At 45.1% G+C, this 25578-nt stretch overlaps 1 protein-coding gene across 3 annotated transcripts in view; it reads right to left on the bottom strand.

Moving 5' to 3' along the window:
* TNPO1 (transportin 1) overlaps positions 1 to 25578 on the bottom strand; it is a 102042-nt gene that overhangs the window by 41062 nt on the left and 35402 nt on the right. For all 3 annotated transcript variants that reach the window (XR_008233284.1, XM_052775402.1, XM_052775401.1), the window contains 3 exons: positions 20445 to 20594; positions 9207 to 9313; positions 7929 to 8062 (listed from right to left, as the gene is read on the bottom strand). Coding sequence is in view for 2 of the 3 variants with exons in the window: in XM_052775402.1 (XP_052631362.1) it covers positions 7929 to 8062; positions 9207 to 9313; positions 20445 to 20594 (391 nt within the window). In the remaining variant the exon portion in view is untranslated. The remainder of the gene's footprint in view (positions 1 to 7928; positions 8063 to 9206; positions 9314 to 20444; positions 20595 to 25578) is intronic.

The raw sequence follows: 25578 nt of genomic DNA, 5'->3' as shown, positions 1-25578 counted from the left end.
GGTCTGCCCTGAGGCTGGATAATTATGAATGGCAGGGTGTGTGGGGTAGTATGGGCAAATGCCTAGGGCGGTGTTCGAAAACACTTCCAGTGTTTTGGAACTTCACCCTTGAACAAGTACAGAATCCTGAAAAACTAGCAGAACATTTGGAAAAAGTATGCTGTCATCACCCCGACAATTCCAGGGAGACACAAATCACTGCAATGTGCTGGGGCCTAGCCCATCCCTATCAAGCCCTGATCAACACCACTCAGTACCCTCAAGGGGAAGAGAAGGTCTCTGGACCTAACAACAAGGTGACAGGCACTGTGACCACTCCAACCCCGGCGACAGGCACTGCGGCCCCTCCAACCCAGACAACCAGCACTGCAGCTGAACCAGCAAACCAACCCGCACCAGTATCAGTTGCCCCAATACAGAAGAAGAATTATAAAAGAAAAAATCAGTTCGCTTAGCGAAGGATGAAAGTGAACCAGGGTCATCATGGGAACAGGAGGAAGAGGCAGAACCAGAGGTAATCACCCGATCCCTATCCCTGATTGAGCTGCGGGATATGCAAAAAGATTTCGGCCATCGTATAGGTGAGCACATTATCACCTGGCTGCTCCGATGTTGGGACAATGGGGCTAGTAGCCTGGAATTAGAAGGTAGGGAAGCCAAGCAGCTGGGATCATTTGCCAGGGAAGGTGGCATTGACAAGGCAATTGGAAAAGGGACACAAGCCCTCAGCCTCTGGAGGCGACTCCTGTCAAGGGTGAAGGAAAGGTACCCCTTTAAGGAAGATGTTATATGTCAACCAGGCAAGTGGACCACCACGGAAAGAGGTATCCAATATCTGAGGGAATTAGCCGTGCTAGAGACAATTCATTATGACCCGGACAACCCACAATTACCCAAAGATCCAGACAAAGTCCAATGCACACGACCCATGTGGCAAAAGGTTGTACGGAGTGCACCATCGTCCTATGCCAACACACTGGCAATAATGACCTGGAAAGATGAAGAGGCACCGACAGTGGATGAAGTGGCTCACCGACTCCATCAATATGAAGAAAATCTCTCCTCCTCCCTACAAGCCTGCATCGCAGCTGTGGAGAAGCTGTCCCAGGATGTCCAGAAATCAAAGAGGATATGTCCCACTCCTCACCTGTAAGGACCAATGTCTCAGCTATTAGGAGTGAGCGCTCCTCTGCCCAAGAGAGAGACAATATAGAAGGTACACACCGTGAGGTGCCCTGTGGTTCTACCTATCTGACCACGGAGAGGACATGAGGAAATGGGATGGAAAACCTACCTCGGTCCTAGATGCACGGGTACGCGAGTTGCGAGGAAAAACCACCACAAAAGGGGATTCTACCAGGAAAAATGCCGCTCCAGTTTCCAAACAGAGTAGAAGGGCTGATCTTATTTCTGATCCTCTTGAAGGGACTTCTGAGCCAATTTTACGAGAAGTGAGTACTGGATACTCTGACCAGAATTAGAGGGGCCCTGCCTCCAGCCAGGTGGAGGAAAGGGATAACCGGGTTTATTGGACTATGTGGATTCAATGGCCTGGCATGTTAGACCCACAAGAGTATCAGGCTTTAGTAGACACCAGTGCATAGTATACTCTAATACCATCAAGCTATAAAGGGGCAGAACCCATCTGTATCTCTAGTGTGACAGGGGGATCCCAAGAGTTAACTGCATTGGAGGCTGAAGTAAGCCTAACTGGGAATGAATGGCAGAAACACTCCATTGTGACTGGCCCAGAGGCCCCGTGCATCCTTGGCATAGACTCTCTCAGGAGAGGGTATTTCAAGGACCCAAAGGGGTATCGATGGGCCTTTGGTATAGCTGCCTTGGAGACGGAGGGCACTGAACAGCTGTCTACCCTGCCTGGTCTCTCTCAAGACCCTTCGATTGTGGGGTTGCTGAGGGCTGAAGAACAACAAGTGCCAACTGCTACCACAACGGTGCACCGGCGGCAATATCGCACCAACCGAGACTCTCTGATTCCCATCCACAAGTTGATTCGCCAACGGGAGAGCCAAGGAGTGATCAGCAAAACTTGCTCACCCTTTAATAGTCCCATATGGCCAGTGTGAAAGTCTAATGGGGAGTAGAGACTAACAGTTGACTATCGTGGCTTGAATGACGTCATGCTGCCGCTGGGTGCTGCCGTTCCAGATATGCTAGAACTTCAATACGAATTAGAGTCAAAGGCAGGCAAGTGGTACACCACAATTGACACTGCTAATGTGTTCTTCTCAATCCCTCTGGCAGCAGAGTGCCGTCCACAATTTGCTTTTACTTGGAGGGGCGTCCAGTACACTTGGAATCGACTGCCCCGGGGTGGAAACACAGCCCCACCATTTGCCATGGACTGATCCAGACTGCACTGGAAAAGGGTGAAGCTCTGGAACACCTGCAATACATTGACGACATCATCGTATGGGGCAACACGGCAGAAGAAGTCTTTGAGAAAGGGAAGAAAATAATCCAAATCCTTCTGAAAGCCGGTTTTACCATAAAAGAAAAGTAAGGTCAAGAGACCTGCCCAGGAGATCCAGTTTTTAGGAATAAAATGGCAAGATGGACGTCGTCAGATCCCAATGGACGTGATCAACAAAATAGCAGCTATGTCTCCACCAACTAATAAAAAAGAAACACAGGCCTTCTTAGGTGTCGTGGGGTTTTGGAGAATGCATATTCCAAATTACAGTCTGATTGTAAGCCCTCTCTATCAAGTGACCTGGAAGAAGAACGATTTTAAATGGGGCCCTGAGCAACAACAAGCCTTTGAACAAATTAAACGGGAGATTGTTCATGCAGTAGCCCTTGGACCAGTCCGGGCAGGACAAGATGTTAAGAATGTGCTCTATTATCCTGCAGCCGGAGAGAATGGCCCTACGTGGAGCCTCTGGCAAAAAGCACCCGGGGAGACCCGAGGCCAGCCCCTGGGTTTTGGAGTCAAGGATATCGAGGATCCGAGGCTCGCTATACTCCAACTGAAAAAGAGATATTGGCAGCATATGAAGGAGTTTGAGCTGCCTCAGAAATGATTGGTACTGAAACACAGCTCCTCTTAGCACCCCGACTGCCAGTGCTGGGCTGGATGTTCAAAGGGAGGGTCTCCTCTACACATCATGCAACTGATGCCACGTGGAGTAAGTGGGTCACACTGATCACACAACGGGCTCGCATAGGAAACCCCAGTCGCTGTCGTGGTTTAACCCCAGCCAGCAACTAAACACCACGCAGCCGTTCACTCATTCCCCCCCCACCCAGTGGGATGGGGGAGAAAATCGGGAAAAGAAGCAAAACCCATGGGTTGAGATAAGAATGGTTTAATAGAACAGAAAAGAAGAAAATAATAATGATAATGATAACACTAATAAAATGACAACAGTAATAATGAAAGGATTGGAATATACAAGTGATGCGCAGTGCAATTGCTCACCACCCGCCGACTGACACCCAGCCAGTCACCCGAGCGGTGATTCCCCGCCCCCACTTCCCCGTTCCTATACTAGATGGGACGTCACATGGTATGGAATACACCGTTGGCCACTTTGGGTCAGCTGCCCTGGTTGTGTCCTGTGCCAACTTCTTGTGCCCCTCCAACTTTTCTCGCTGGCTGGGCATGAGAAGCTGAAAAATCCTTGACTGTAGACTAAACACTACTTAGCAACAACTGAAAACATCAGTGTTATCAACATTCTTCACATACTGAACTCAAAACATAGCACTGTACCAGCTACTAGGAAGACAGTTAACTCTATCCCAGCTGTAACCAGGACATTCGCCCAGGAATTGTGGAAGTGATGACGGACTGGCCAGAAGGCAAAGATTTTGGAATGTCACCAGAGGAGGAGGTGACACGTGCTGAAGAGGCCCCACTGTAAAATAAACTGTCAGAAAATGAGAGGCAATATGCCCTGTTCACTGACGGATCCTGTCGCATTGTGGGAAAACATCGGAGGTGGAAGGCTGCTGTATGGAGTCCTACACGACAAGTTGCAGAAACTGCTGAAGGAGAAGGTGAATCGAGTCAATTTGCAGAGGTGAAAGCCATCCAGCTAGCGTTAGACATTGCTGAAAGGGAGAAGTGGCCAGTGCTCTATCTCTATACTGACTCATGGATGGTGGCAAATGCCCTGTGGGGGTGGTTACAGCAATGGAAGCAGAGCAACTGGCAGCGCAGAGGCAAACCCATTTGGGCTGCCGCACTGTGGCAAGATATTGCGTCCCGGCTAGAGAATCTGGTTGTAAAAGTACATCACGTAGATGCTCATGTAGCCAAGAGTCGGGCCACTGAAGAACATCATAATAACCAACAGGTGGATCAGGCCGCCAAGATTGAAGTGGCCCAGGCGGACCTGGACTGGCAACATAAGGGTGAGCTATTTATGGCTCGGTGGGCCCATGATACCTCAGGCCATCAGGGAAGAGATGCAACATATAGATGGGCTCGTGATCGAGGGGTGGACTTGACCATGGATACTATCGCACAGGTTATCCACGAATGTGAAACGTGCTGCAACTAAGGAAGACAAGCGGTTAAAGCCCCTGTGGTATGGAGGGCGATGGCTGAAATATAAATATGGGGAAGCCTGGCAGATTGACTATATCACACTCCCACAAACTCACCAAGGCAAGCGCCATGTGCTTACAATGGTGGAAGCAACCACTGGATGGCTGGAAACATATCCTGTGCCCCATGCCACTGCCCAGAACACTATCCTGGGCCTTGAATAGCAGGTCTTGTGGTGACACGGCACCCCAGAAAGAATTGAGTCAGACAATGGGACTCATTTCCAAAACAACCTCACAGACACCTGGGCCAAAGAGCATGGCACTGAGTGGGTATATCACATCCCCTATCATGCACCAGGCTCCAGGGAAATCGAACAATACAATGGACTGTTAAAGGCTACACTGAGAGCATTTTGGGGTGTGTCGTGGTTTCAGTCCAGCCGGTAGCACAACACCACACAGCCTCTCGCTCACTCCCCCCACCCCAGCCACGGTGGGATGAGGAGAAAATATAAAGGCAGGCTCATGGGTCGAGACAAGGACTGGGAGGGAATCACTCACCACTTATGGTCACGGGCAAAAGACAGGCTCAACTTGGGGAAGAAACAAAATCAATTTAATTTACTACAAATCAAATCAAAACAAGGATACTGAGAAGTTAAACCAAACCTTAGAACACCTTCCCCCCACCCCTCTCTCCTTCCTGCCTCAACTCCATTCCCGGTTCTCTCTACCTCCTCCCCCCCGTGGCACAGGGGAACAGGGGATGGGGGTTGGGGTCAGCTCGCCACACATTGTCTCTGCCGCTCCTTCCTCCTCAGGGGAAGGACTCCTCACTCGTCCACTGCTCCACCATGGGGTCCCTCCCACGGGAGACAGTCCTTCACGAATGTCTCCAATGTGAGTCCTTTCCGCAGGCTGCAGTTCCTCAGAAACTTCCCTGGCGTGGGTCCTTTCCATGGGCCGATCTTCAGTGACAAACTGCTCCAGTACAGGCTTTCGCATGGAGTCACGGCCATCTTCGGGGGCATCTGACTGCTCCGGTATGGGCTTCTCCACAGCCTGCAGGTGGGCATCTGCTCCACCGCTCACCTCCATGGGCTGCAGAGGGACAGCCTGCCATCTCACCACAGACTGCAGGAGCATCAACCTCCTCAGGTGCCCCTCCTCCCCCTGCTTCTTCACTGACCTCGGTATCTGCATAGGTGTTCCTTTCACATTCCAATCCCCCTACCCACTGCAGGTTCCCCTTCTTAAATATGTTATCCCAGAGGCGCTACCAATGTCACTGATTGGGTCAGCCTGGGCCAGAGGTGAGTCCGACTTGGAGCCAGGGGAGCTTCTAGCAGCTTCTCACAGGAGCCACCCATGCAGCCCCCTCCCCCGCTACCAAAAATCCCACGCCACACAAACCCATAACTGGGTGGGACCTTCAAACATTGGGATACACATTTAGCAAAAGCCACCTGGTTAGTCAACAGCAGAGGATCTGCCAATCGGGGTGGCCCCGCCCAGTCAGAACTTTTACGTACTGTAGGAGGGGATAAAGTCCCTGTAGTGTACGTAAAAAATATGTTAGGGAAGACATTCTGGGTTACTCCTGCCTCAGGCAAAGGCAAACCCATTCATGGGATTGCTTTTGCTCAAGGACCTGGGTGCACTTGGTGGGTGATGCAAAAAGATGGGGAAGTCCAATGTGTGCCTCAAGGGGATTTGATTTTAGGTGAGAATAGCCAATGAATTAAACTGTATGGTGTCAGTTGCTATATAACCCTACCACTGTATGTTATCATTACTATAACTGTTATATGCTATATCAATGGTATTACAGTGGAATGGAATCACTTAGATCAAGCAAGAATGAACTGTGATAAAACTGAGCAAAGCGCAGTAGTGATGGAACCAGAACTGACTCCAGCATGCAACAATCCAACATTACACACCATCCTCCTGCTGCGTCAAATGTCACCTGCTCGTCACGCCACACTGAAGCCCGATCCTGTTCTGCCGACTGAGAGGACTTCACACCATCCCTCCTGCCCAGAAAGACTGGTATGACAGACGGAGCCCAAAGTTGGGGACTAAATGAACTCAAGGAACATTTTACAGAGATGTCCCATAGACTAAGGGAATGATATATCTGTGTGTGTATACATATATATATATCAAAGGACGGAAAACGTGATGGTGATGGATTAGGATGTACTGGAAATTATGGGACCTGAGCATGACATAAAAGGTATAGAGTAAGGGGTGGATACTGTCCTGGTTTCAGCTGGGATAGAGTTAATTTTCTTTCTAGTAGCTCGTACAGCATTATGTCTTGGATTCAGTATGAGAAGAATGTTGATCACACACTGATGTTTTTAGTTGTTGCTAAGTAGTGTTTAGACTAAGTCAAGGATTTTTCACAGCTTCTCATGCCCAGCCAGCAAGAAGGCTGGAGGGGCACAAGAAGTTGGGAGGGGACACAGCCAGGGCAGCTGACCCAAAGTGGCCAAAGGGATATTCGATTCCATATGACATCATGCCCAGTATATAAACTGGGGGGAGTTGGCCTGGGAGGGATCGCTTCTTGAGAACTAACTGGGCATCCGTCGGCAAGTGGTGAGCAATTGCATTGTGCATCACTTGTTTTGTGTATTCCAATCCTTTTATTATTACTGTTGACATTTTATTAGTGTTATCATTATCATTATTAGTTTCTTCCTTTCTGTTCTATTAAACCGGTCTTATCTCAACCCACGAGTTTTATCTTTTTCCTTCCAGTCGTCTCCCCCATCCCACTGGGTGGGTGGGGGAAGTAAGTGAGCAGCTGTGTGGTGCTTAGTTGCTGGCTGCGGTTAAACCACGACACAAGTTAATTCTGGAATTTTTCTTCTATCCTGTTACTTTGGAGAGATTAATACTGTATTAAAGTAAAAAGATGTTGAACCCATTTAATTTGATCCAGCTGAAGGATAAAGAGCTAAGTTTTGGTGCAGTTAAAGCAGAAAAATAGTTTTCTGCAAGAACTCAGAAAGTATTATCAGCAAACAATTTTTTACTCTCCCATTGCTGCAGTCATTGCAAAATGAATGGAAGATAGTTCTTGCTAATGAGAATATGGAATTTTAACCACAGCAATGAAATTCTCATAATAATATGCAAAATCTTAAAAGAAACAGTTTGATTTTCAAAGTCAGACAGATTTTAGATTTGGAAGATGTATACAGAGGTGAGGCTGATCTATCAACTAAGCAGATAAGCGTGGAAATTACTGATGCATGAAATCTCTGTGCCTTCTCACATTTGCACATGCAGGATCATTTAAAAAAACTAAGCATGTTTTAAACTGATCAAAGTATCAACCTTGCTGCTCATGTAAATACATTTTTAACAGGTAACTTTAGTACAACACCTAAACATACCTTATTTTTGGACTGCTGTGCTTGAAGAACTGCAAGAATTTAGGTATCATGATATTGAGTGGTCGGTCTAATACGTCACTATCTAAAATTTCAGCAGAATCTTCACATATCTTCTGAAGAGCACCAAATGCACCCTGTTTAAAAAAAATAAAAGAAAAGAAATAAAAAAATCTGTTCTTTTACATTTTGAAGAAAGCAACATTTTAGGTTTTGTACAGAACAGGTAATTTTAGCATACCACCACAGTAAATGTAGCTAACTAAATATGGAGTTAAATTAAAACATCCTTAAAGTCTTTTTATTGAAGCTCTTCATACTGTCATCTAAGCTCTCAAGGTGGATGAGTCTATAACAGATAAGTGGTAATTTTAATTTTAGCATTCAATGCTCATTTATTCAATCATATTTTTAAAAATGCTTAAAAGCAAGATCTTATTTGAAAAATAAATGACAAGTTGCAGAAGCATCCAATTTAATTTCATATATGATTTTATTTCCTTTAATGGTTTGTTATAGGGCAAAACAGAACTCTAGACATGATGGTCAATTTGAGTTTCATTTTCAAGTTTTTTCTTTTTTTTTTTTTTTCAGGTTTTTTCTTTTTCTTAAGAAAGCAGCACTAAAACACTACATAACAGCATGACATCTTGGACCACTGTCATATCTCTAAAGATTATTTCATACAAAATGCTTCACACACTTATGGAGTCAGCATCAAGTAATTAAAATTGTGTGATCACAGATTTTTATTTTTAAAAAACCAGACAAGACTTTTTTTCTCCTCATAGCAGTTTCTCTCCTCAAAACAGTTGAATTAGTATTTATTTTCCTTCATAAACACTGAACAAAAAAAGTTCATTTCACACTAGTCTGATATAGCAGTGACAGATCACATTTCCAGATTAAGTTATAAGAAGAATGAACAACACTACTTTTAAGTAAGACAAAATTCAGGGTCAACTTGATGATGCCTAAAAGATTGGGCATCACGAAGCGATAACTTTAGGACACTTCTCAGCTGAGATGCTATGACTACCCATCTACAGTCTTATTCTGCTTTTATGCAAAGAAAACAAATTCATTTGAATGAACACTAAAAACATGGAATGCAGGTAGAATAAAAAGTATCAAATTTGAGCCACTATTCTCTGAAGAGATTACATATGTGCGTATAAACACACACACACAAAATACTATACATATATATAGTATCTATGAAGAGAGAGAAAAAAATAATCAAATTTAGATGATAATCCATTTCAAAATAAGTCTCCTTACCTCACAGGTATTGTAATCTCCAGAATCCAACAGGCTGCAAAGCTTTGGTAAGAGTTCAGGCCAATTCTGTAATTCCCCTTTTGAAGCAATGGTTGTTATCAGAATGCCTAAGTGAATCAGAGGAATAAAGGAAATGAGTTCTCATATATCTTCACAGGTTTCACACCAGTTTTTCTCATTTTACTCCTCTCGAAGATCTAAGGAGTTAAGAAATTTCTTGTTTTATTAAGAGCTAGCAAGCATAAAAAGAGGAAGTACATTTAATTACAAATGGTATTTGAAGGGCTTTGAAATGCAAAGGCAGGTTGTTCCTTCCTGCTACCATGAAGGGCTCAGATGTGAGAAGTCAAGCACAAAGTAATACCAGTTAAGGAAATAATCATGCCCAAACACTGCAGGGCAGGTTCTGCTCTAAGTTTACTAAAAACTGTACAAATCTTGACCTCCAGTAAACATAAAGTATCCACCTCAAGTCACCTCGTCTTTATTATGACACAAAGGCATGAACGTGGAAAGCTGTCATTCAATAAACTTATAACCCAATGGTAAATTATGTGTTCACAACTTTACTATGTTTACACAAAACATTAAGGACACATTCTAAAACCAAGATACCTACTGTGGCAGTACATCCCGCCCCATCCCACCCATCCTGCCAGCAGGAAACAAAACTTCTCCAGGCAGGGAGAAGGGGAAGGAAACCCTGGAGGCTGCAGGTTGAAATTTGAACTGGCCAATCGAGATGCGCCAGGTACACCGAGGTGACCCTCCTAGCCAATAGAATTAAATGACCACAGGTCAGATTCGACAGGGGTATAAATGGGGTCCCGCCGGAGGATACGTTGGCAGTCCTTCTCGGAGCAGCGGGTCTGCAGTCCAGGACTTCCCCCTTGGGTTGGGGCACCGCCCGAGGTAACTCCTCGAGGGAGAGAGCCCTCAGCTTTTAGGTGAGTGATACGCGCGTTTTGAGCCATCACTTTAAATTTTGGGAATTCTTAAGTCAGCCGTGTAGTATTAATTCTCTTTACATCATTGAGCCTGTGATTTTATAGAATGTTATCGGACCTCTAACTAACTTTTGCTGAAGAATAAATCTGAGTTTTAACACCTGTTGAAGTTGGTTAGTCGTGCATCCGTAACATTTTGGCGTAGTCGGCAGGATGGTGTTAATGGAGGAATTCTTACGGAGGCACGGCTGCAGCCCTTCTCCCCCAGGTCTGGACTGGGCGAAGGAGAAGTGGTCCGACCCGGGAGCGGTCGTGGAGAGAGTAGAACAATGCCGCGGAACTTGTCGAGACGGCAAAGGCAGTGTGTGTGCCCTCCTGGGCGCCTGCTTGATTCAAGCACAGAACCGAAAGAGTGATTCTGCTAAAAGGCAAGGGGAAATAGATTGTCTGAAAGTGGACTTGGAGGAAAGGGATGTGCGGCCCCTTATTGAAACAGAAGGGCACGCGGGTCCGCACGGTGGGAGCCCCCGGAGCGCTGTTTGTACGGCCCCTTGGTTGGGACCCGAACTCGGCGAGTTGCAAGCTAAGTTTTCGCGCAAGCCGGGCGAAACCGAACCTGAGTATTTGTGGAGAGTTTCTCTAACGGGGGAGGATTGGATACTGTTAAGTGATGATGAAGCGAGAGGTTACTGGGGTCCGGGATTGTTTCTGAGGGCTGGACCGGCAGGTGATCAGTCGATAACGTCCCGAGTAGCTTACTGGGCTGGGGGTGCGGACCCCAAGGAGAGAGGAGAATCTGTTACTATCCGGGTAAAGGGACTGTCGGAGTTAACGGAGGGCAGCAGGAAGGTCCGCCCAGCCGGTTGTAAACCCCGCCCCGAGCGGTCTCGAACTCGGGGGCCGTCGGATCGGAACTACGATCCCGGAAGGGACGATCTCTGGCGGAAGGCACCGGCACTGGGGGCAGCCCGAGCCGTGCTGCACGGGCAGTCCGCCGGCGGCATCCGGAGGTGGGATTGCTGGAGGGGAAAGCTGGAGACCAGAGGGAAGCGCCAGCAACCCCGCCCCCTCGGGAAGAGAAACGGGACCCTTTCGCGGCACTGCGAGAGGAACTGGAAGGGCTAAAAACTAGGAGCTGCGGTTTGGGGTTCAGGCCGCCCAGTCCGCATGGTGAATAGCTGCCAATGGTCTGCTGATAAGGAGCCTTATATACACATTCCTGTAGGCCCCAAACGGATAAGTTTGGAATTCTTAATTGATACAGGAGCCCAAATTAGTGTTTTAAATGAGCAACAAGCTAGTGAGCTGGGAATTAGGCCATCAAGAAAGGCTATAAACATTAGGGGAGTAACAGGGGTGACAGAAAAATGCCCCATAGCTCGAACCCAACTTTGGGTACCAGGGGAAAAAAGAATGACAGCTGTGGAGGTGGCTTTAAGCCCCTATGAGGGAAATATACTGGGATTTGATGTGCTGGCAGGCTCAGATGTGCAGGGAGTGTGGTTCACAGATGCATCTGCCTGTCGAGTGGGATCAGAATGGCAATATAAAGCAGTGGCGTTGGAGATTGGTACTGGGAAGACAGTCAAAGAAGAAGGTGAAGGTAGTGCACAAATAGGAGAACTACAGGCTTTATTACTGGCCGTAGAGACTGGTGCTACCATCGTCTATACTGACTCTTATGCAACCTTTAAGGGTGCTACAGAGTGGATATGTCAGTGGGAATCTAGTAAGTGGGAAGTAGGTCATGCGAAAGTGCGGAGGACAGAGGACTGGCAATGTCTCCTGGCAATAGGGAGATCCTGACCTTTAAAGGTGGGATGGGTGAAGGGACATGCTTGGGATGGAACCCCAGCTGCAAAATGGAATCAGCAGGTGGACCACCTGGCCCAAATCAGGATGGTCACCAGTGAGAAGGAAGATTGGGATAGACTAGCAAAATGGTTGCATATCAAACGAAGCCACTCAGGGAAAGCAGATCTCTATTATGAATGCCAATCTCGGGGTTGGCCAGTGTCTATGAAAACCTGTGAAGCAATTCTTGCAGCTTGCCCACAATGCCGAATAAGGCTTAAAGCTAATCACCCAAACCAAGCTCCAGCCCAGCATATCAGACAAGGCAAGGCTCTTTGGAGCACGTGGCATTGGTCTTCTGAGACCATCTCATGGGAGTGGAAAGACTCACCACATCAGTGCCTGGTGGATAATCCCGGACTTCTAACCCTGTGACCCAGTTTTAAGACCGAGGCCTAGTTTGTGCTTTTTTACAGGACCATGAAGGAACGAGTCATTCCAGTCCTTTTGCTGACAGTGATGATGGTGACAGGCATGGATGGTGAAGATCTGGATGATAATGTTGTGGCAAAATGATGGACATTAATATATCACGAGTCCTTGACCTCGCATGAGAGCAATGTAACAATTATAGTTGGTCACCAAGTGCAGTAAATACTAGTTCAGTATGAAACACCAGATGTGACTATATCCTCCAACTAACCCATGGGATCACGGGGTGGAGTTGGAATGGTACTACGCTATGCCTTGAAATTCCATGGGGGCAACTGTGTATGGTACTCGAGGAACATCAATAGAGCACCCTAGAACTGAGTTTACAGCTATCAACCTTAGCCAACGCTACATCTAACAATTCGGGGACTCTCAAACAATCGGTTATAACATATTGGTAAAATGACTATCAAAAATTGGGCTGTATTGGATTAGATGCCAAAGAAAGAGAAGGGTATATGTAAAGTTTTGAACATGTCAATGGACAACTGCTGTGTTCACTCCAAATGTGTCAATGTGGCTTCAAGACTAAATCAACAAGAGAATACAGCAAGAGACTCGGAGGCAATTGCTTCTGCACCAGGGACCAACTGGTTGGGAAAAGTTTTGATATGTTCAGATTTTCTTTCACGGGGTGGGCAACCAGCCTTCTCTAATCTTTAATAATGCTTGTAGTTATGATTACTGTAATCTATATTGCAATAAGTTCTATCAAATGCTTAATAGTGAAGCCTGTACTAACGGTTAAGTATACTCCTTTAAACTGTCCACACACTGGATATTCCTGTGTTTGATATTCCACTTTAGTTCTAGACCAGAAGGGAACGATGACACACAATGAGCGTCAAACTCTCCAAACTGCACCCCCTTTTAACTTTGGAGGCAAGAGGTGACTGTACCACCACTCCAAAGAAACCAGTCGAATCATGACTGTGGTCACGGGGTGGATTGTGGCAGTACATCCCGCCCCCCCCCACCATCCTGCCAGCAGGAAACAAAACTTCTCCAGGCAGGGAGAAGGGGAAGGAAACCCTGGAGGCTGCAGGTTGAAATTTGAACTGGCCAATTGAGATGCGCCAGGTACACCAAGGTGACCCTCCTAGCCAATAGAATTAAATGACCACAGGTCAGATTCGACAGGGGTATAAATGGGGTCCTGCCGGAGGACACGTTGGCAGTCCTTCTCGGAGCAGCGGGTCTGGAGTTGGGGACTCCCCCTCGGGCCAGGGCACCGCCCGAGGTAACTCCTTGAGGGAGAGAGCCCTCAGCTTTTAGGTGAGTGATACGCGTGTTTTGAACCATCACTTTAAATTTTGGGAATTCTTAAGTCAGCCGTGTAGTATTAATTCTCTTTACATCATTGAGCCTGTGATTTTATAGAATGTTATCGGACCTCTAACTTTTGCTGAAGAATAAGTCTGAGTTTTAACACCTGTTGGATTTGGTTAGTCGTGCATCCGTAACACCTACTAAGAGTTTACACACTATGGCAGGTCATCCAGTGATCAGCTGTAGGGGTTGGCTGATTCAGATCCAGCAAATAGATAGGACGGCCCTAAGAATCACTAATTCCATTTCCAGCACATACAGAAATCCCAGGAAAAAACAATTAGGTGACAGGAATGGGGAAGGCTGCTTACAAACTAGGACCGACTATGAGTCCATTTTGCCTCAACCAGTAATCTCCCAAGTGACAAGTGATGAAAAAAAAAGCTTTCCTAAGCTTTTTCATTGAGCTACTCACCATATATCCTTTTTCTTTGGAATAAAATGTTAAAATTCTTATTAAATATACAAGAATACAGGACAACATTACAGAGCAAAGGACATTCTGGGCAAGACACAAAGATATTTTGCATCGTGTTTCCTTTGATACAATAGGGTCGGAGAACCCAAGAAGACAAAGGGCAAAAACAAAGACAGAGGTAAAACAATTTTACAGCTCCAGAAGTAGTTTGTATCCAGTTGTCTTCATAATTGCAACTGAATAGAAAAGATTCCCAAAAGCCTATAGAGATCTATGGAGTCATAAAGACTATTTTCTCCTGAATATTATGGTCCTGCAAAGAATATCAGATGCATTAATAGAAAATACATATTTTACTGTTGCTGGATCTTAATGATCTGCTTTTTAAAAAAAAAAATTAAACTGAACTTCATAAACAGAACAAAATAAATTAATGTTCTTGCCTCCTAGACAATGTAATTAAATTGCAAAATTGTCTCCCTGACTTAGATCTGGAACAGGTTTGTAGAAATAACACAAATTGAGAAACAAACTTAAGAATCTACAATTCTATGATTCCATAAGCTGTCGCTGATTGGCTTGGCCAGTGGCGGGTCCATCTTGGAACCAGCTGGCATTGGCTCTGTCGGACATAGGGGAAGCTTCTAGCAGCTTCTCACAGAAGCCACCCCTGTAGCACCCCCAGCTACCAAAACCTTGCCACGCAAACCCAATACATTCCACCCCTTGCCTCTGTGCATCACATATTCAAGAATTATCATATAAAATCCACATTCATCACACAATCTTCACAGTTTTCACAAAATTCACTTACATCAACAAAAAAGAATTCTGCACACCAAAATCAAAATAACATCATCACAACACCGACAAAAAGTGGACAATTTACGCACGATCCACCCCTCGTCCCTTCACCACAACTACAACAACATAAATTCCCCACAGTCATTCAGCTCTTCACTCTCTAGCTGTGTTCAGTCCATGTTTTGCCTGTTACCTCTCCCAATTACTATGCCTTGAGCCCCACATTGGGCACCAGAAAGGACTGTAGTGGTTTAACCCCAGGCAGCAACTAAGCACCACGCAGCCACTCTATCACTCACCTCCTCAACTGGACAGGGGAAAGAAAATATAACAAAAGGCTCATGGGTCAAGATAAGGACAGGGAGAGATCACTCAGCCAGTTACTGTCCTGGGCAAAACAGACTCGACTTAGGGAGAATTAACTTAATTTATTGCCAATCAAGCCAGAGTAGGGTAATGAGAAATAAAACCAAATCTTAAAACACCTTTCCCCCCACCCCTCCCTTCTTCCCAGGCACAGCTTCACTCCCGGATTCTCTACCTATCCCCCCAAGCGGCACAGGGGGAACGGGGGTTACGGTCAGTTCACCACACGTTGTCTCTGCTGCTCCTTCCTCTTCAGGGGCAGGACTCCTCACACTCTTCCCCTGCTCCAGCGTGGGGTCCCTCCCACGGGAGACAGTCCTCCATGAACTTCTCCAACGTGGGTCCTTCCCACGGGCTGCAGTTCTTCACAAACTGCTCCAGCACGGGTCCCTTCCACAGCGTGCAGTCCTTCAGGAGCACACTGCTCCAGCATGGGCTTCCCATGGGGTCACAGCCTCCTTCAGGCACACCCACCTGCTCCAGCATAGGGTCCTCCACAGGCTGCAGGTGGATATCTGCTCCACCATGGACCTCCATGGGCTGCAGGGAGACAGCCTGCCTCACCATGGTCTTCACCATGGGCTGCAGGGGAATCTCTTCTCCAGCACCTGGAGCACCTCCTCCCCCTCCTTCTTCACTGACCTTGGTGTCAGCAGGGTTGTTTCTCTCACATGTTCTCACTCTTCTCTCTCCAGCTGCAGTTTCTGTGCTACAGGAACTTTTTTTCCCTTCTTAAATATGTTATCACAGAAGTGCTACCACTGTCACTGATTGGCTTGGCCTTAGCCAGTGGCGGGTCCATCTTGGAGCCAGCTGGCATTGTCTCTGTTGGACATAGGGGAAGCTTCTAGCAGCTTCTCACAGAAGCCACCCTGTAACCCCCCTGCTACCAAAACCTTGCCACACAAACCTCATACAAAGCATTCTTCAAAAAGGCTTATCCTAGACAGCAACAGGATAACCTAGGAGGAAACACTTCCAGATGTGTAGGCAGAAGCGACTTGAGGCTATTGTCCCCTTGCAACAGACACATATGCAGTTCAGACCATACATGTCATTACGAGCTTTCTGTAAAGGTCTGCAGAGAAGCCATTTAATGTCATGCTAGGTGTTTTGGGTTTTTTGGGTTTTGGTTTTAAATGATGAAGAGACACTTTGTTGGGGACAGACAGAAATAAATAAATAGATAAATATCAGACTATCAAGAACTTAGAGAGGCAGTAGGTATAGCATTTGAAGCTTTGCAAAAGGTTTTAAGAACAATGAGGAAACAGCCACGTAAAATAAAGTTTTAGGCACTTATATTCATTTTAAAAGAAATCTACATGGACTTCTAATGAGTTTCATCTCCTTTCAAATGTGAAAGCCTGCTGCTTTAGTTGGCCAGTAGGGAACAGAAGACACCAGAGATTTACCTTTGGGGCTTTCTCTGCAACACAGACACAAAAACAAGGACATTAGAAGAATAATCACAGTAAAGAAATAATCAATTTAGTAGCTAGCAGCTTTTTGACAGGTTTGGGCTAGATTTGACAGTTCATAGAATCATAGAATGGTTTGGGTTGGAAGGGACCTTAAACATCATCTAGTTCCAACCCCCCTGCCATGGGCGGGGATACCTTCCACTAGACCAGGTTGCTCCAAGCCCCATCCAACCTGGCCTTGAACACTTCCAGGGAGGGGGCAACCACAACCTCTCTGGGCAACCTGTTCCAGTGCCTCACCACCCTCACAGTGAAGAACTTCTTCCTTACGTCTCAACTAAATCTACCCTCTTTCAGTTTAAAGCCATTACCCCTTTTCCTATCACTGCATGCCCTTGTAAAAAGTCCCTCTCTAGCTTTCTTGTAGGCCCCCTTTAGGTACTGGAAGGCTGCTATAAGGTCTCCCCAGAGCCTTCTCTTCTCCAGGCTGAATAACCCCAACTCTCTCAGCCTATCCTCAGAGGAGAGGTGCTCCAGCCCTCTCATCATCTTCATGGCCCTCCTCTGGACCTGCTCCAACAGGTCCATGTCTTTCTTACACTGGGGGCTCCAGAGCTGGACACAGTACTCCAGGTGGGGTCTCACGAGAGCAGAGGGGGAGAATCACCTCCCTCGACCTGCTGGTCATGCTTCTTTTGATGCGGCCCAGGATACTGTTGGCTTTCTGGGCTGCTAGCACACACTGCCGGGTCATGTGGAGCTTCTCATCAACCAACACCCCCAAGTCCTTCTCCTCTGGGCTGCTCTCAATCCACTCATTGCCCAGCCTGTATTTGTGCTTGGGATTGCCCCAACCCATGTGCAGGACCTTGCACTTGGCCTTGTTGAACTTCATGAGGTTTGCATGGGCCCACCTCTCAAGCCTGTCAAGGTCCCTCCAGATGGGAGGCCTTTCCTTCTGACCAACATGCTAAGCTGCAAGGTTAGAAATTGCAAACTGAAAGGTGGCCTTTGATTTGTAATGAACTTAATTACAAATCATTATTACAGAATCTGTTGATATTTCACTTGACAAATGTGAAATCTAACATGTACAGCAGTTAAGCTAATTGAGCAGTAAACACATGAGAGAACAGACTCCAGAGGGATGACAGAAATTGTTAAAAACAGAACTGTAATTGTCATGGCAGCATCTTTTATGTCACTATTCCAATTACATGCAACCCCAGTTTATAGCATCAACTCTACAATAAAAAATTTGAACGTAAAGAAAAAGCATCTATGCTTCAGTACTTTCATGCCAATAACAGGACAGGGGAAAGTTTGGGGGGTTGGGGGGGGGTGGTTTGCCTCTGTAGCTCCTAAAGTTGATTTCTGAACTCTTCAATTCTAAAAAGTTGAACTTCATGACAAAATTTGCCCCTCATAGGGCAATCATTAACTTTCACTTCCTTCTGCAATGAAACTCTCCAGTCCCGCCACTACTCTTAAACACTCAAACTATTTCCCCTGCTTGCTTTTAAGCAGGGAGCTACACTAAGGTCCTGCCTAGACTAGAATCCCCGGAAAGTTTTAAGAACAGTCATAGACACCTCCTAAATAGATGTATTTATTTCTTGGTAAGTTTGTAGGTCCTCAACACATGCAGCTGTCTTTTTTGAACTTGAGTCCATATTTCAATGTTGGCACAAGGGTTTTTAAAACCTGTACCACACAGCACAGAGAAGTTCCACACTGTTACTCATTTGGGGGTTAAAACAGGGAAAAGCTAAGGATACAACAATGTGTAGTTACCATTCAGTCTGGAATCACAGTTCTAAAATAGACTACTGCCATCTTCATTGTCCTTAGTGAGGTGACTTCTGAGAATGGGATTAATCAGCTTGCCTCCACCTTGGTCAAAAGGTATCAGCTTTTGTCTGGTTAGCACCAGATGCCAGAGACCACAAAGGCTGCATTACTTCTTCCCTGATGCTATTTTGATGTACTTGCTCATCTTCCTCTCAGAATTCCTGAGATCTTATTTGCGGTTGGCTCATTAAATTGATAGTGCTTGAACAGCAAAAACATGTACACATCTCAAAGAGCAGCTATGACTAGTACATGCCAACTCATATGCTAACAAGGCAGCCTAGGCAAGTAGCAATATATTTACACCTAGCTAGTATCAAGAGACCAGTGAGTACTGGACCAACCTCACTATTAAGACAGAAGCCTACAAGGATCCAACATTTAATTACTTCACACAGGAGGGTGCAAAACACATGCTAAATAGCAACTCTTATTATGTAAGCATACAGTTCATCAGTTGGTACACATCTTCAGAGTTGATATATAATAATTGAATAATCCCTGCAAGGACCACTTAAAGCTCAACAATAATTGAGCTACTAATCCACAAATGTTTCCTACTAGGATAAATCAAAGAACAAACTGCTCAAAACCAAACAAACAACAGCTCGCCCCCTCCCCCAGCCGCCACCACCACCACCAAACTACCCTAAGACAGCAATCCAAACAGAGCTGCAATATATTCTTATATTCTTTAGTTGGCTCCATTGTACTCCACTGGCAACTACTATGAACAAACAAGCAAGCACAACTCTTCTACAACCTGAAATCACAAAAGTACCTGCCACTCAAAGACTTGTTTCTACTGTCATTAAGGAAATGGGGCATTAATGAAATTCACAGTAAAGCAGCTTCACAAGGGATGAGACAGCAGGAAAAAAGAGAGACGGACATTTTTCTCTAGTCCAAAGTCCTTAACCCAGATGTCTGGAGAAGGAATCCTATAGAAAAAACAAAGGATTCTAAAGGAGCAATAACTGGTAGATTATTTTATAACAGAAATCAGCTGATACAAGCTGAATTCCTTTCTGAACTTGCACCCGCCCCTGTTTTTTTCTACTGTACTTAAATATACATTTATTTTATTTTTTTCTAGTTTTTGGAGCGGACGAGGAAAATTACTACAATTGTAGTAACTGGGGGTAATCATATTATCAAAGAGCAGACAGAAAAGCAACATTACCTAGAAATAAGTAAAAATAACACAAATATACATGTTATGGAAGAGGTGTACTAAAGCACAGTATTTAGGAAATCAGAAATCCATGCAACAAAAACCACTTCTAGCTGATGTTCTGATCACCACACTTTCTCTACTGTTTTCTGACAGAAGGTATTTAAAAAACATAAACTCATTATGTTAATGTGTGTCACGCATGGTATAATGATTCCCTGAAGGGGTGTGCATATTGGGGGGGGGGGCAGGGAGGAAATCAGCTAACACAAGTATTTCATTGATGCAAGCGGAGTGCTGAAATAGTTCTGAAGTCAGACCTTTACCTTGTTCCTGGGTTTAGGTATAAAAATTGGCAGCAAGCTGAATTTTAGTAGATTCAAGCAAACTTATGTTCAGTCACATTTCAAGAGATAGGAACTGAATTGCTAAATCAGTTTTAAGAGAATAGGAAGCAAAAATAAGTGTGAATTTCATATATTCATGCTGAAGATTAATATCAGCATCAAAACATGGTGTAGTTGTGACAATTATCAGAAGCAAACAGTTTTAGGAGTTTAATAACTCTCACTAGTGCAGCTCTCGCTTATATCAGTAACATTTTTAGTGTGCAGAAAACAGTAATAAGAGTAAACTTACCTACAGTAGCTCTAATTAAGGGGGAGGAATCACCAATGTTGTTCAGACATTCACTTTTAATGAAGTCAGTTACCCCATTTGGAAAGTTGTGAAAATGTGCTTTTACATTATTCTTCAAAATGAGACCGCTCAAGGAACGTGTCGGTTCATCTGCAACAGAAAATAATTACATTCAAACTTCAATCAGCTCATGGGATAAAGCAGATTTCCAGAACAATGCAACAAGATCAAAGCTTATAGTGAGAGATATTAATCTTTATTTCCTTATCTCTCCTTCCAAATACACCCATCAATTCACATAGCAAAATTTTTTAGTTTCAGAGTTCACTATTTCTATTTATTCAAAATTAGAATATCAGTACTGCAAATTCTACATTTTAAGAAAGTTTTGTATAGATACAAGGAAGGAATAGATCTGAACTCATGGGATATAGGAGACTCATGAAAGATTAATCAACCAAAGACATTTGGACATTCTGATTATATGGACAGGCTTGCTGTAGCACTATTACTGTATGAAATAAATGACAACCCAGCTTTCACCATAGTAAGACCTAGAAATGAGGTAGGAACTATGCAGCAAGTCCAACACCCCCTACTCCCACAGAAATAGTGTTCAATTTTTCTACAAAATAAAGTATTGCACTCCCTTCAGATACCAGCTGTTCTATTAATCTATTAAATAAATAATTAGAGGGAGAAGAAAAAAGGCTTTAAACAATGTTAACAGGTAAGTGTTATATAGTGTGAACCATAAGAAAAAAGCCACCAGAATTGAGTAATAAGTTTAGGCAACAGTTTCAGTTCTCTTCACTGAGCTCTTTTTGCCTGCAAATTCCTCTAAATTACTGGGACAAGGGGAGGAGTGGAAAAGGAACAGCCTAAATTTTTCAGTTATACTGGAGCAGACTCATGTTTAGTTCTTCAACCAAGGGCATGAGTAACTTGATATTACTTCTGATACAAGCTGAAAGCAAGATCTGGATCTTCTACATAGAAAGGATTAGTTTACAGTATAAGAAAATTTAAATTTACAGTTTACAGCAATCCTAATCAGCACATGAAGCTAATTTTAATTAGCATTTTAGCCACTTGTTTGAATTTTTTTTGTATGAAGCTGATGTTTAACCTCAGCAGGCAGCTAAAAACCACACAGCCGCTCACTCACCCCCCTCGCAGGGGGATGGGGGAAGAGAATCGGCAGGGTAAAAGTGAGAAAACTTGTGGGCTGAGATAAAGACAGTTTAATAGGGAAAGCAAAAGCTGCACACGCAAGCAAAGCAAAACAAGGAATTCATTCAGTACTTCCCATCAGCAGGCAGGTGTTCAGCCACCTCCAGGAAAGCAGGGCTCCATCATGTGTAACAGTTACTTGGGAAGACAAACACCAGCACTCCAAATGTCCCCCCTTCCTTCTTCTTCCCCCAGCTTTATATGCTGAGCATGACATCATATGGTCTGGAATATCCCTTTGGTCAGTTGGGGTCAGCTGTCCCAACTGTGTCCCCTCCCAACTTCTTGTGCACCCCCAGCCTACTTGCTGGTGGGGTGGTGTGAGAAGCAGAAAAGGCCTTGACTCTGTGTAAGCACTGCTCAGCAGTAACTAAAACATCCCTGTGTTATCAACACTGTTTCCAGCACAAATCCAAAACATAGCCCCATACTAGCTACTATGAAGGAAACTAACTCTATCCCAGCCAAAACCAGAACAGAAGCCCTGATTTTGGCAAGAAGTAAGGATGTTCAAAGTTCCTTTGCACCAACAATTACAGTTTACACACAGATCTATTCTAGGCCTTCAAAACTATTAACATCCCAACAGAAATATAAGCAAAATAAAAAATATAACTTTTAAATATAAAGTATTTTAAAACTAAAAGTTATTGCATCACAACACCAGGACTCTAGGCACACCCATGATGACTGACTGAGGGCCATTAAAAATACTTTCTATCGTGACCTGTGCTAGTTAGAACAGAAATGGCACTTTTCATAAGAAGGGGTTTTGTTAAAATTCATTTTAATCAACTGATTTTATTTGAGCTCCAAAACCAGAATGCCATCATATGAACATAAAAACAAAATTTAAAAGTATATTTCAGTCTTCATAAAGAAGCATTATTTTTCATGCTCTATAACTAAATATATTGATTTGCAAACATAGCTTTTACATAGAATTCAGTAACTTTATAAACCAGGAATCCACCCTATGCATATATTTTTGAAACAATTCTATAACTTCACCTACACTACAGGTTTTAAATACACACTGACTTCTAAACAATGTAAAAATAAAAGTCATTCCACTTGCACAGCACTGCATTTCGAAGCCCAACAACTTTTATAGGAGAATGGATTTATTATTTTAAATAAAAATATTAAAGACTAGATGAGTGGACAAACCTCTCAACTACAGAACTTAGTTACAAGATGTGACAAGTATTATTATTATTATTACTTGGCAAGTCAAATCAAGTAATTTTGTCATTTTATTTAAAGTTTTGAAGATGTCAGTAACAAAGATCAGGTGGAGAATGACCTAAAGAAAGAAGTTCTCACTTGAACTCTTGATCAGTCTCAGGTTTGCCTGAAATACTCTCTGAATTATACAGTAAAATCTCTGCATCTACTATCGCAACAATTTAATATGCCCAATTATGATTTCTTTACATAACATCTTCATGAAACCCAGAACTCCATAAGCAATTATTAAGATGTAATGTTATGTCTGGCCAGGAAGGAAGCCAAAGGAGTTGTCCTTTAATTTCCACATTATTTAAAGCCTCTGCAAGCCACAATTAATACCTTATCTTTAGCAGCCACAGTTAGGCACAGAATCATAGAATTGTTTAGGTTGGAAAAGACCCTTAAGATCATCGAGTCCAACCATTAACCTAACACTGCCAAGCCTAAACCATGTCCCTAAGCGCCACGTCTACACGTCTTTTTACATACCTCCAGGGATGGCGACTCAACCACTTCCCTGGGCAGCCTGTTCCAGTGCTTGATAACCTTTTTGGTGAAAGAATTTTTCCTAATATCTGATCTAAACCTCCCCTGGCACAATTTGAGTCTGTTTACTCTCATCCTATTGCTTGTTACTTGGGAGAAGAGACGGATCCCCACCTCACTACAACCTCCTTTCAGGTAGTTGTAGAGAGCAATAAGGTCTCCCCTCAGCCTCCTCTTCTCCACACTAAACAGCCCCAGCTCCCTCAGCCGCTCCTCATAAGACTTGTGCTCCAGGCCCTTCACCAACTTGGTTGCCCTTCTCTGGACATGCTCCAGCACCTCAGTGTCTTTCCTGTAGTGAGGGGCCCAAAACTGAACACAGTACTCAAGGTGTGGCCTCACCAGTGCTGAGTACAGGGGAACAATCACCTCCCTAGTCCTACTGGCCACACTATTTCTGATACAGGCCAGGATGCTGTTGGCCGCCTTGGCCACCTAGGCACACTGCTGGCTCATATTCAGCTGGCTGTCAACCAACACCCCCAGGTCCTTTTCTGCCAGGCAGCTTTCCAGCCACTCTTCCCCAAGCCTGTAGCAGCTGCATGGGGTTGCTGTGACCTAAGTGCAGGACCTGGCACTTGGCCTTGTTGAACCTCATACAATTGGCCTCAGCCCATTGATCCAGATCCCTCTGTAGAGCCTTTCTACCCTCAAGCAGATCAACCCTTCCGCCCAACTTGGTGTCATCTGGAAACTTACTGAGGGTGGACTCGATCCCCTCATCCAGATCACTGATAAAGAAATTAAACAGAACAGGGCCCAATACTGAGCCCTGGGGAACACCTCTTGTGACTGGCCGCCAACTGGATTTAACTCCATTCACTACAACTCTTCAGGCTCTGCCATCCAGCCAGTTTTTCACCCAGCGAAGAGTATGCCAGTCCAAGCCATGAGCAGCCAGTTTCTCCAGGAGAATGCTGTGGGAAACAGTGTCAAAGGCTTTACTAAAGTCTAGGTAAACAACATCCAAAGGCTTTACTAAAGTCTAGGTAAACAACATCCACAGCCTTTCCCTCATCCACTAAGCGGGTCACCTTGTCATAGAAGGAGATCAGGTTAGTCAAGCAGGATCAGCCTTTCATAAACCCATGCTGACTGGGCCTGATCACCTGGTTGTCCTATACGTGCCATGTGATGGCACTCAAGATGATCTGCTCCATAACCTTCCCCAGCACAGAGATCAGGCTGTGTTGTGGATTAGCCCCAGCCAGCAACCAAGCACCACCATCATGGTTTCAGCCCAGATGGTAAGAAAGCATCGCGCAGCAGCTCGCTCACTCCCCCCACCCCAGCCATGGTGGGATGAGGAGAAAATATAAAGAAAGGCTCGTGGGTCGAGACGAGGACTGGGAGGGAATCACTCACCACTTATGATCACGGGCAAAAGACAGGCTCAACTTGGGGAAGAAACAAAATCAATTTAATTTACTACAAATCAAATCAAAACAAGGATATTAGGAAGTAAAATCAAACCTTAGAACACCTTCCCCCCACCCCTCTCTCCTTCCCGGCTCAACTCCACTCCAGGTTCTCTCTACCTCCTCCCCCCCGTGGCGCAGGGGAACAGGGGATGGGGGTTGGGGTCAGCTCGCCACACATTGTCTCTGCCGCTCCTTCCTCCTCAGGGGGAGGACTCCTCACTTGTCCCCTGCTCCACCGTGGGGTCCCTCCCACAGGAGACAGTTTTTCACGAACTTCTCCAATGTGAGACCTTTCCGCAGGCTGCAGTTCCTCACAAACTTCCCTCGTGTGGGTCCTTTCCACAGGCCGATCTTCAGTCACAAACTGCTCAAACGTGGGCTTTCCCATGGAGTCACGGCCATCTTCGTGGGCCTTCGCTCCACCATTCACCTCCACAGGCTACAAGGGGAGAGCCTGCTGTCTCACCACCGGCTGCAGGAGCATCAACCTCCTCTGGCGCACCTCCTCCCCCTCCTTCTTCACTGACCTCAGTATCTGCATAGGTGTTCCTTTCACATTCCAATCCCACTATTCACTGTCACTGCAGGTTCCCCTTCTTAAATCTGTTCTCCCAGAGGCACTACCGCCATCACTGATTGGCTCGGCCTGGGCCAGAGGCAGGTCTGACTTGGAGCCAGAGGAGCTTCTAGCAGATTCTCAC

Source organism: Harpia harpyja, chromosome W, assembly GCF_026419915.1.
Source record: "Harpia harpyja isolate bHarHar1 chromosome W, bHarHar1 primary haplotype, whole genome shotgun sequence".
In the NCBI taxonomy this organism is placed as follows: domain Eukaryota; kingdom Metazoa; phylum Chordata; class Aves; order Accipitriformes; family Accipitridae; genus Harpia; species Harpia harpyja.
This window is presented reverse-complemented; position numbering and strand designations above follow the sequence as displayed.